Source organism: Anopheles maculipalpis, chromosome 2RL (assembly GCF_943734695.1).
Source record: "Anopheles maculipalpis chromosome 2RL, idAnoMacuDA_375_x, whole genome shotgun sequence".
Lineage (NCBI taxonomy): Eukaryota > Metazoa > Arthropoda > Insecta > Diptera > Culicidae > Anopheles > Anopheles maculipalpis.
Window position 1 is genome coordinate 9,534,194 of NC_064871.1, and position 12,558 is coordinate 9,546,751.

General features: G+C 43.0%; 4 protein-coding genes across 4 annotated transcripts in view; 3 read left to right on the forward strand and 1 right to left on the reverse strand.

Annotated features, from left to right (window-relative positions):
- The window catches only part of LOC126557240 (nicastrin), a 380,964-nt gene that overhangs the window by 196,422 nt on the left and 171,984 nt on the right, over nucleotides 1–12,558 (reverse strand). The gene's annotated exons all lie outside the window — the stretch shown is intronic.
- LOC126556667 (uncharacterized) overlaps nucleotides 1–12,558 on the forward strand; it is a 31,518-nt gene that overhangs the window by 15,490 nt on the left and 3,470 nt on the right. Inside the window, exons 2-7 of the mRNA XM_050212077.1 lie at nucleotides 10,504–10,668; nucleotides 10,756–11,499; nucleotides 11,576–11,800; nucleotides 11,880–12,108; nucleotides 12,180–12,320; nucleotides 12,393–12,529. Coding sequence (XP_050068034.1) covers nucleotides 10,504–10,668; nucleotides 10,756–11,499; nucleotides 11,576–11,800; nucleotides 11,880–12,108; nucleotides 12,180–12,320; nucleotides 12,393–12,529 — 1,641 coding nt within the window. The remainder of the gene's footprint in view (nucleotides 1–10,503; nucleotides 10,669–10,755; nucleotides 11,500–11,575; nucleotides 11,801–11,879; nucleotides 12,109–12,179; nucleotides 12,321–12,392; nucleotides 12,530–12,558) is intronic.
- Nucleotides 1–12,558, forward strand: part of LOC126556571 (eIF-2-alpha kinase activator GCN1) — a 112,211-nt gene that overhangs the window by 6,981 nt on the left and 92,672 nt on the right. The window lies entirely within an intron of this gene.
- On the forward strand, nucleotides 1,629–2,065 carry LOC126559462 (uncharacterized). The gene is made up of 2 exons (XM_050215625.1): nucleotides 1,629–1,728; nucleotides 1,800–2,065. Exons 1-2 carry the CDS (start codon nucleotides 1,629–1,631, stop codon nucleotides 2,063–2,065), a joined length of 366 nt encoding a protein of 121 aa, XP_050071582.1.

The window sequence follows — 12,558 nt, forward strand, 5'->3', positions numbered from 1 at the left end:
TGCTTTTTCTGAACCATTTTCCATACAATGTGAGATTCTCTTGTGAATAAGAATGGTCATATAACTCTTGATTGCAGATGTTATGAAACATTCAACCAGCGCCAATGCAACGATACAATCTCTCTGCAACACTGTAGTCCTTTTTTTTAACTTTACAATTGTTCCAGCGAGATGCATGAATGCATGACAAACGTGCATGAATGCTTCCCCAAAACTGCTGCTTGGAACAACAAACTTCAATAAACTCCAAACGACACAAGCATATACTGTCCAGCTCCACCAGAAAGCGCCCATACCCGTCCACATATGGTTCGTCGTTGCTGTAAATACATTGTCTGCCCACCCAGTCTTTCTTTACGAGCCACGTTCCACGGATGCATCCAGGAGACAATCCCTTCACGATTGTTGCGGTTTAGATTCAGTTTTATGAGGCACTTTAGTGTGCAATCTGCAATAAAAAAAAAAACAAACAGTGCCGGCTGCTTGACAGATTAAATGTCTAGCGGTCAACGGAAGAGCGTTGCAACAATGCAGTGCTGTCCGATTTCTCCCGGTAGGAAGTGATTTTTATTGTTTGCTGTATAAGGGAACTGTCTTTTTTTTCGCTAGAGTTAAAATCACCATTGTTTCTTGCACAAATGAATTTGTTCTAGATTTAAATTTTTTATCGTGCATAACGGCAACATTGCAGTTGAGGTACAAAATATGATCTCAATTTTTTTCCCCAAATAAAATGCTTCTAAAAAACTTCCATTCATCCACACTCATAAAACTGGTTGAATTATACGAAACCCTCCAAGACTATTTGTACTTGGATACAAGGCTCCTAACAACATGAAAGAACCTATAATTCAATGTTAAATTGAATAAATCACCCTCACAAAATGTGGACCACCGGTCGTATACCGAACGGTACATTGGAAACCGGAGGCCAGTTTTCATTTCCATCAAACGTTCATCATCCTCGAACCTTAAATTAGGATCCCGAGAGACCCACCTCCGTTGTGTGTATGGGATTGTAAATCAAGCCCAAAAATAGGGATTAACATCCAAAGCTTTGTTGTTCACGAAAAAGTACGATACTACTTCGCACAGATGGGGGGGTGTTGGATGTGGTAACGAATTCTACAGGCTTTCGTAATATGCTTAGCTTATTTATGCAAGTAATCGGAATTCATTTGGCCTGGTCAAATAAGCCTGCTGCCAGTGATGCGAATGAAAGGGGATAAACAGCCAATAGGTTCTGATGTGGTTATTTGCCATTGAAATGAATGTTTTTGTGGTGAAAAAATGAAGACTTAATGTGAATTCCGCTACCAGCTTGAGCTTCAATTATCCCAAATAACAATAGAATGAATCATTTTAAGGGAGAATATGGTTTATCTTCTTCATTCCCCTATTTTGCGTGACTAATATCCTCCAAATAAGACGAGTTTCTATAGCAAATCGATAGCCGACCTTATCTTGATTTCGAATTGTGTAAGATACTGCCTTTTCTATGTGCAATTGTTGTTATCACAGCAATCGATAACGTTGGCACGAAACAGATAACATATGTTCTTGTGGGTCTTATTACTTATGGAACACTAAGCCGCTCCAGTTTGTGTTGAACTTTTGCCAAGCGTACTATGAAGTTACCTTCAACGTTGTTGGCTTTGACAGCCATACTAACGCTCTATGCACCTGCAGTGTCAGCGTGCAATTTCGGTCTTGGAAGTCGTGTTAGAGGTAAGATCGAACGGGGATCGGATATAGAGCCAGACTCAAACTCACACTTTTGTGTTATCTCATCGTCGCAGGTGAAAATGTGCTGGCTACAATTACAGTTACAAAGCGAGCAAACGAAGGTCCAGAAAACCTGATCATGCAGCTTGACTATAAAGCTTCTCCACTGATTAACCAGGAGATTACCTATGCCGCTATCCGGACAGAATCATCGACTTCCTGCAGGTTTTCCTATCCTGCGACCAATAACAGCAAACGTGTGCAAGCAACACTTGAAAGTACTGTCCCGATATCAGAAATGGTTGTGACCATGACAGTGTACGGGTTTAACTGGGCTTAAAATACACATAATCGCTAGTGCTACGTATATTCTACTTTTGATTGGGTTTTAATTATTATTTTACTCACTCGCACACATTACTGTTCGAATGACTTTATCCGAACAAGTCAAACCGTTCAGTTCGGCTCAGTTTCCTGCATTACTGGAGTTTACTCGCACGTTACAATAAATACTAAAAGTGGATTTTTATCTTATCAGATAATAAAAGGTTTTTTCTGTTTTGGTATTCGCACTGTGCGCCAATTCTGTTTGTCCCTGCGATTGTCAGACACCTCACGCCAGGTGGTCTGTTCGAATCGCTCAGTTTCTAGTCGTACGTCTGGGAAAAAATAAACGTTTAAATATTTGAAGCTACCTTTCAGGAAATTTTGCACTATTGCTAATAAAAATCAACAAAACTTGTATTTATCTATTTATATTACTATCTATATTATGTATTTATTATATTTACAAATTATGTCTGGTCAAAACCGGATCGTTGGCAGGACGCTTTAACTGAGCCGTGTTACGAAACTTTTAGGATCAAAACCGATATGCTAGATGGATAATGCGCAAATTTTTATTGGAATAACGACACAGACGACTGTCGAAAGGGAGCCTTTCTCATCTTTTATCAATAGACCTGGAATCTTTGGCTGCATGCAAGGATTTGCTTTACGGTTTACATTTATTCCACAGGACTTTGTTTCAATAGATTAACTGAACCCAAAGGAATATCCTTACAATTAAACGAAGCCGCAAAATAAAACGTTCCGATCTGCCAAACAGTTGTTCTAAACTTATTGAATTTCAGGGATGAGAAAGGAAAATGCTGCAAGAGGGTTCGATTTTCTTTCGAGAAAAAATCCTATAGAATCTCACTACATTACAACGTAAAATTTACGTTCATACCAAACTGTGAAGCGGTTGTTTTTTTTTTGAATTTTTATTATTTTTTTCTACGGCCTATTTAGAAAGCGTAATAATTTTGCTCTGAAATTGAATCAAAAGCCTATGTAAGTTTCAATCCTTAATAAAAATAATTTCAAATCAAAAAATCTTTCTCTCTTTAGTTTGTTAAAATATATAAGAAGGCAATAAATTATCTCATCACCGGAGATCTCTGAAAACTTTCAAAAACTTTTGCAATTACCGATCAGTTTCACCGTAACCGATCGAAACATTTTCCACAGCACAATGTAATACAAATTTCCTCTTCCTTTCAAACTTTATCCTTCTGCTTTAGTTTATCACCACTCTGGTGAAGTTTACTATTTGCTTTCTACTACAATAAAACGCACTTCTCGCACAGGCTCCTCGCGACGCACAAGTTTTACTTGGTTAAACATTAATTTTAAATTGACTTCAACTCTCACGACGAACGACGAAATCGTACGATTGCGCTTTCGCATTGCTGTCAATTGCACACCACAAACGGTGTGTAGTGGGACAGTACATTTTCGATTTTCGTTTTATAGTTTTTGAAATGCGTTCGAGTGTTGCTTCCCGTAACGATCCGCGTGAACCGGGTGAGCGAGCTACAATGCAACGAGTGCAAGAAAGAGTTAGAAGAATGGTTCAAAAAGCAATTTCAAAAGTGCTTCAAACCTGCTGAAGTTCTGAGTGATGTAACGATCCTTTTTTTTATGGTCGTCGTTCAGGACAAAACCACGACGACCTTGGCATCATCTACTCAACTTCCCTATAAGGTCTCACCCCTTTTTCACAGTGCATTGCGGTTCCAATAATGTACCGCACATAGAACCGCTGCAAGCTTCAGCTTCGACCAGCTTTTGCTTTTATAAACCGTTGTGCCGTGCGAGGAAACGGTGCATTCGACAATAGTTTACGACAGAACATTCAAGTTCCCGGTGTACGAGGACCACACCGTACCTGCCTATTACAATACGATAAAAAAAAAACCCCTTTTGTTGGATGGCCTTTAGCTCATATATGAAGTTATGCAACACGCTTTACAACCTGTGGGGTTAAATAAACGGTGCCTTTTAACCTACTCCATGGACAGGCACACTCTCATCCGACCCCAGAGGCAGAAAAGTTTGCTTTTGTTTTTAAGTAACATTTTTTATCAAAAATGTTTCCCAATCAAATATCGCTTTCATCGCTCGGAAGTCACTATCTACATGTGTCTAAGTGGTTTTAGCAATAAGATTGGTGCAAAAATGACCTCCAAACAGGATGGGGATACTATCTAGTGTGAAGCACATCACGAATCTTTCAAACGCACCCGCCGTCCTCGACATTCTTCGCTTCGAACGGTGTGTGGCAGCACCCATATTTTCGTAGACCCGCTTGCCAGCAAAAACAATAAACCACCACCGAAGTACATTCATTCCAGGGACTGCGATGGATGTCTCTGCTGGTTGGCATTCGTTTCGAAGGATGAGGGTAAGAAAAGTGTCGGACTTTCACGGGACCGTCAGAAGATGGAACGATTTTTTGCCATCCAGCCCATTACAAAACGTTTGCGACCCGAAGTCGTTTGCTCGCCTTGGTTTCTGTGAACATGTTTGATGTGACTACGATTGCACGACAACTGTCGTTGATGGAATTGGAATGTGTACCGTACCGTTTACGTCAGTCGCTTGAAATGGGCGAGTAATGTTTAAACTTGACAACGACATTTATATGGGAGCTTAATATGAATTTTCCCTTAAAGTGCAATTAAAACTAAATCAAATACTTGGATCATGACCATACCACACCTACCATTGTCCTTGCAGTGCTGACAACTGACATCTGACATCTGAGGTTTCAGTTGTATCATTAGTAGTAGCACGATTGTACAGCTTGATGGCAGAACTTATGGCCTGTTTAATATATGTTTTTGCATCGAAAACTTAAGCTGCTGGACAATTGCTTATTATCGCCAGTCCCTCAGCAAAGCTTCCCAAAAAGCTCGACGAGTATTACGAGACGAGCCTGACTTAGAAATCGGTTGTAAAAATCCACTACCTTACCGGCACCCTGTTACTGTAATGTAAGGGCACAGACAAGGGATAAAAATCGATAACGATAAAAAATGTAACCTTCCTCTGCAAAAAAAAGGGTAAACCGATTCCATTTTCTGTTTTTTTTAAACAGAAAGGAGGCTTCCTTTCTAAAGGTTCGAGAAAAAAAAGCACACAAACACAAAAGCATTACCTGCAGACTTTTATTGCACTTACATTCGCATTTCTAAGGCAAGAAGCTTACGAAAGATATTTTGAACAAGAATCGATGATTGCCTGGAACTAGCTGGAGTTGGCCTGTCTTAATATGTGTATAAAGGTTTCGATACCTTGTTTTATTTCATGCATAGAACATGAGTTTTTTTTCGTGGCACTTCCTCTTAGCTTGTGTTCTGTGGATGTGGAGTGGCATTGCCACTCACATTTTCCCTCATCAAGTCGATTCGAAGCTGGCCAATGAAATTCTACTTCCGGGGTGTGTGTAAAAAACACCAGCTCTTCTTGTTCGTAGGAACCAACATGCAATCTGAGGCACTCTGAACCATCAAACGCTGGTGAAAAGGGGTTTAGGCGTTGGTCATACTCTTCTTGAATCATCAAAATGCCCCTGGGCCAATACTTACCGATGGATGGCAGTAGCACCGGTCTGATCATTTGATTTAACCGGCCGGTCACTCCGGGTCTCAATGATAGTTGGGGTGAAAATGGTACAAAAAAGTAAATGAAAAACTCATCGACATGAAAATCCAATTATGCGCGAAGCTTCTCCCGCAGGCAAATTTGAGCAGCGTCAGTTTGGACGATGTGCGGGTGCTGTGCAAAATTCTACCCAGACTTGTGTCGTCCGTGTCGAATCGTACATCGCAGCATAGGTTGTGAGTATTAGCCTAATACAACAAAAAAATGCTTCTGCAGAAGCCATTACCTCGAGGAATCGTAGTACATCGTGCACAAGGGTGAAATGTTGTTGTTTGATGGTTGATGTAGCCCGCGGTTCTTTTGGTCCGTGAGTCGTACTTGTGTTGGTTTACGCGATGGATTGTCCAATCAAACCAATCCCGTGTTGACCTGGCAGTGATTGAAACCCTATCTGTTGAGCAGTTGCTGTCTGATAGAGTCGCACTCGAGTGTCATGGCCAGAATTTCGAACATTCCGTAATATACGCACAACAGCTCGACTTGTCCAAAACATCATGTTCCTGGTATGAGCTAAAACACATTCTACGTAGTATTTGAGTAGCTCTATTCAAATGTCTAATACATTCCGTTCTAAAATACGATACAGACTCCCTTATTGCATGTCCCACAGACATCCTTTGTAACCTATTACACTTTCAAGAACCGATCGTTTTGACCTTTTTAAAAACCAAAATCGGTACGAAATTTATGCACCCCGACCTTTCCAACAGAAGGGAGCACCTTTTCACATGCATCCAAAGATGTTTCTTACGAGCCTTGTCATTATTTCGAAAGTTTCTTGGAACATTGTGGTGTAGTCATATTTTTACAGTTTTTGCGGGGTGAACATGATTAGCAAAAATCTTGCTCCATTTGGAACAGTCGATTCACTGAGGCTTCGCAGAATGAAAAACTTGCGTGGTGCGATGCTATGGGATGAGATTAAACATTATAATACATGGTGTGGTTCAATTTCTAGCTAAAATATTCCATAGAAGTATGTTGAATGGAATGTTTTTCAAGGTTAAAACCATCCATCCAATGGATTTTTGTTCCTAGAATCCGTTCACTTACCTGCAGAGCGATTCATCTAAATGATTCAATACCAAGAAAAGCTTGCAAAAACGATAAAACAGGAGATCATTTTTCATTCACAAATTCTCCCAAAAAAACCGCCTCAATTGACCGCTTCACGAAGCATAAATTGCATCAGCCCATCAGCATTATGGAGAGAAAAGTTTTCCTTTCAAAATGTTTCCCTCTACTCGCCGTTTGTTGCGTTCCGTTTAATTTTTCTGTCCCATTCGATTCGAAAATTCAGCCGGCGGAAGTGGGTCAGTTGGAAAAATTTTATAATGGCATATAACGGTCCAGCAGCACGGTCGGTAAACTTTCCACCCAACCCGTTCGGCGTTACGCTGTTGGTTCCGGTGGTCTCCTGCCGGTCCTGTTGGTCAACCGAATGCTGTCAACGAGAAAAAGGCGTGTTATCACTTGACAACACTCATACACCAACGAGCAGGATGAGCTAACACGGCTACGTGAGGCATCATGATTCGGTACGGAAAGTACGAGCCACGTGATCCTTGTTGCCGGTCGAGTGTGCCATACCGCTTCTTGTTAGACTGATTCAAACACCACGGTACCAACCGTACGAGGCAGCACCAAGCAAGAGATAATAAATTTTCTCCCGGCAAACAAACAACGGCCAATAAATTTCAATTTAATCAGCGTCAAGCAATCGGCGAAGCTAATGCAACCGAAGGGGGGATAAATGCTGATGGCTGTACGGCTGGACGACATCTCTGTTGGGTGTGTAGGGTGATGGCAAACACACGGACGAGTTTAGTGGTGACTCATGATACATGATGTACCTGATGCAGGAATAATGATTCTGTTGTAGAATGACATCGTGCTTCGTAAAAGTAAAGTGCTGCATACAGTGCTGTGGATGGAGAACTCAACTTAATGAGTGAACTATTTCTGGCACAATTAGATGATTGTTTGTTGAGTTTAATTTCATATTATTTTGCGATAATAATTCAAATAGTGAAGCGCCTTTATGCTGTGTTTATTTTAAAAAAACGTTATTTTGCATACATTTAGACGGCGGCTGCAACTTGACCAGATCAGTAATTGATTTAAAAATGCCTGAACTGATGATCGTAAATATGATACAATTTTAATAATAAATTGCTGATTTAAATTCAGTATAGAAACGTACTATACATTCTTGCTCGTTAGTTGATAAAACGTAGCAACTGTCATGTTCGTGAAGATGATAGTATTATGTCGACAATAAGTCGACATAGTCATTTACAACACGTAGATTTACGCATTTGTTCACTTAAACGGTGGATTAAACGCTGTTTGAGGATAGTTAATTTTAATTGAAAAGTTCCAACACGCATTACTTGTTTCACGTAAACTATTCTCCAGTATCCTTCTAGGACAATGTCCTGCGAATAACACTATTCGATTAAACCTATTTTATAGCTTCGTTTTCCTGCTAAAATGTTTGCGCAATCCGCTCTGTTACGTCCCATTTGCAAACCATGCTCGAAAGAGGGAAGTTTTATCATCCACAAACAGCAGTGTCTCATTAAACTCGTTCACTTTCCTCCATTGCGTTCAGGACGTGCTTCAAGCCTTTTTCCTACCCGGCAATGGCTTTCACTCTATCGCGCACTCCCCTTTGGCACACGAACTAAGCCAGGAAAAGCTTCATCAACAATGTTTCAATTAAGTGTACGACACCAAATGCGGACGTTAACACGGGCGTACCATTTTCGTCGCCGGTAAATTAACGTCACCCATTCCGGTACACTTCGGTCTCTGGACCCGATCGGTCTGGCGGGAAGTCTAAAAGCTTCTTTGTTAAAAGCGCGCGCGCACGTGTGTGTGTATGCGCCCTGTTGTCGGGCTCTTCCCCGGGACACGATTTACTCCACGATTTCCGGCTGTCGATTATCGTTTGCCAGCATCGATGGGTTTGCCGTTTGGTGCCGGGCGGCTTTTGTTCTTCGACTTCGTCGCACCGCGGTCAATGTGATGGCCCCGAACGATTTTTCTGCTGCGGCCAAACCAAGTTCTCTAGCAGCTGCTGCTGCTGCTGCAACCAGGTTGATGATGGCGCTTTACCCATGGATATGCCATAATGGAGCATCAGCTTATTTATAGCAACTAAATCGAATTTCTTTTTCCAACTTCCCATCTTTCCATCCCTCCGGTCGTGTTTGCGAGTTGCGATAAAACTTTCTCCTCCCGAGACTTCCCCGAGAGGAATTGTAACGGCATTAGCGACAAACGTTCGTGGCGGAAAAGTATCTTCACGACCACTACCGCTGTTGGATGTTTTAATCGATTTTCCAACCCTCGTTTTGGGGAGAGGGAGCGTTCTCGGGTGGGTCGGAATATTAGTGCCGATTGGAATTCCAGTGCGCCTCGTCGTCGTCGTCGTCGTCGTCGTCGTCGCTAGATGTAACAGGAAGGACCGTTCAAGTTTTGTAGGTCACCAGACCAATTGCCGCCATTGCGCGAATGATAATCTTCAGGGAGTAGGGTAAAACTTCGTATAGGGAGAGGAAAAAAAAGGGACACCAAGAACCAGGCCCAAACAATGTAAACTATCATCCCCAAAGCAAATATACAAGTGCTTCTCACCGGACCGAGTGTTTACTGGACAGCACTAGAAGTAGAGAACATGGCTGAACAATGATAATAGCACAATAAGGGGACGTTTTTCGAACAAAAGAAAACAGACCGTTATCGGGTATCGTGGGATGTGTGCTATTGACCCAACATTTGCTGCATTAAACGCCAAGTCCAAGTGGACAAAATGTACAAAGCGATGTTACCCCATGTAAGTATTCGTCGTTCGATTACACACCGCAATCTCTGCTACCACCAAAAAGCTAAACAAACACAGTGTAACTGTGCCCGCTGCCGACAAAGGGGCAGACGTGGTAGCGTGTCTGGTGGTCGTTAGATGATTAATGAATGTTTCCAAATTAATCGTCCGTGCTTTAGGCGCGCACAGAGCGCTGTGACATGGGAGGATCCTTAGCTGTTGGAATATGTAAGAATATTCGTCCATTGCACGTATAACGCCCAACGCTTCTCGGGCTATATTTACGTAAAGTGCGCTCCTGCTCTTGGTAACTGTATTCAGCAGCTTTATTCTCGGTAACACACTCTTGTCGTGTGTCACAACAATAAAAGCATACTGATGAGGCGGAAGTTCGCGGTAATGTTTGCTAAGAACAGGTTTGCTGGTTCGTAGCAACTTTGCGAATGCTTCACGAAATTCTGAACACCGTTCGATCAATCTGAGTGAACGGAGGGCACTGTGGATCTGACTGCATGGTACGCTGCAAAAGAAATAACATACCTTCTTCGTGCCAAAGTTGCAAAATATGTTTACGGCACGCAAATTGGTTGAATATGGCAGCTGCCATCGTACGCGTGCGAGTGCAACGCGCAGACGAAGTTATAACAATTTCTTCCGCACCTTTCTGCTGTTCGAAAACAAAGAGCACGTTGCATGTATGCTAAGTTGCGAAATTGCTTTTACCCTGTAACGTGTTCTTGAATACCAAGATTCGTCATAATCGTCGAATGTGACAAGGAAGGACAAGTCCTTGTCCCTGACGGAATGTATGACTTTGTTTACCTTTGCCTTTTATCGTTTTTTCCCTCCTTTGCTGTACATCAATGCGATGCATAAGGCTACCAACATAACTATATCTCACAGAAAAGGTTTCTAAATGCGTATGTTTCGTTTGTTGGAACTTCTTTGGTACTTTGCAGGAGGAAGGATGGAAACTAAACCGTACCAACTACTATCAGGAAGGATGGCTAGCGACGGGGAACGTGCGAGGCATCGTTGGCGTCACGTTTACGACCTCACACTGCAAGAAAAATATCGATTACCCGCTTCGAACCAACTACAACCTTCGTGGACATCGGTCCGATGTAAGTGACATGCTGATCCCAAATGTCGCAAGTTGCGGTTCCAATACCCTCCGGAATTTATTGCTATTCTTTCACCCCTTTCCACAGGTGATCCTAGTTAAGTGGAACGAACCTTACCAGAAGCTGGCAAGCTGTGATAGTTCCGGCATTATCTTCGTGTGGATTAAGTACGAAGGACGATGGAGCGTCGAGCTCATTAACGATCGTAACACACCGGTGACACACTTTTCCTGGTCACACGATGGACGGATGGCGTTAATCTGCTACCAGGATGGATTTGTGCTGGTGGGTTCGGTCGCTGGTCAGCGGTATTGGTCGTCGATGTTGAATCTGGACGCAACCATCACCTGCGGCATCTGGACACCGGACGATCAGCAGGTGTACTTCGGCACCACCCAGGGACAAATCATTGTGATGGACGTACACGGTGCAATGGTGTCGCAAGTGCCGCTCAGTTCCGACGTCGGCATTACCGCGATGGCGTGGTCCTGCGAAAAGTTCAAAATGGAGGAAGGGGAAGATACAGAACCGGGCGTTACCAATGCGTCGAAGCGTAGCTTCGTGCTGGCCGTGAGCTTCCAGAACGGGTATATCTATCTGCTGAAGTCGTACGACGATATTACCCCGAGCCAAATCCACACGGGCATGAACGGTGAGCTAGGATTTGTGATGGAGTGGAGCAACTCGCGGGAACTGTTGGCCGTGGCCGGGACCGAGCTGGGCAGCCCGCACGCGACTGATATCCATGGTGCTACGGTGTACAACAATCTACTCAAGTTCTACACCGAATCCGGCAATCTACTCTATACCGCCAAAATTCCAAATAGTACGGTAAGTGATCGATCGCGGTAGCTCTATACTAACGAGACAATTTTCAATGGCGATAACACACTTCTTGTCCTTACAGTATCCAGTTTCGGCCCTTACATGGGGTCATAATGATAAGCGTATCTTCATAGCGACGGGAACACAGGTGCATATAGCGTGGGTTTCAAGGCGCGTCGCATCGCTGCAGCTGTTCTGCCGCCTGAAGGTGCAAACCTCGCTCGCTTCGGAAGCATTGCTGCCAAGACTGCCCTTGCCCGGTCGGATAAAGGCACTGATCGGGAATCTATTTGCTCAAACTATACGGGTAAGGTTCAGTGTTTTGATGAGTTTTTTATCTTGTAGTACTTTAGTACAACCCGGATACTAACACAATGCGCTTCCAGTGTTGTGTTCCCGATTTGAAGTCGTTGCGAGAGTTTGTGTCGCGTCCGCCAGCCTGCTCGACACGATTGCACTGTACGATGATACGACACGACGACGATTCCAACCAGAGCTCAGGGACTTGCTATACGCTCTATTTGGAGTTTCTCGGTGGCCTAGTGCCACTACTCAAAGGCAAACGCACCTCTAAAATACGGCCAGAATTTGTGATATTCGATCCTCAGGTTGATGGTGAGTAAGGGCAGGCATGGTGATTGATTGTCCAGTGACGTAAACCTAACTGATATCCTTTCTTATGACAGAAGTTTCTACATACTGTACATACTCATCTGATTCGACCACCACCACAACTACGACGAAAAGCTCTTCGACGTCTAGTCACTCCACATCTGGCACGAACGGTCGATCAGATAGTTCGGAAAGTGACATCGATGATGAATGTCGTAAGCTAATTTCTCCTTAACGTATAATTAGAACACAACATTACATTGTGGTAACATTTCTCTTGTCCTTAGGATCTCCCCGGCTCGATCGAAAACGAAAGCCTGCGACGAAAAAACGCAACCCTACCAGCAACGATCGATCTCCAAATCAAAATTCTGACTCGACAGAAAACAATGAAGATCTGGCCTACCTCGACACACTACCAGAAGTATGCCCGCAGCTTCCTGTTGAAGATTT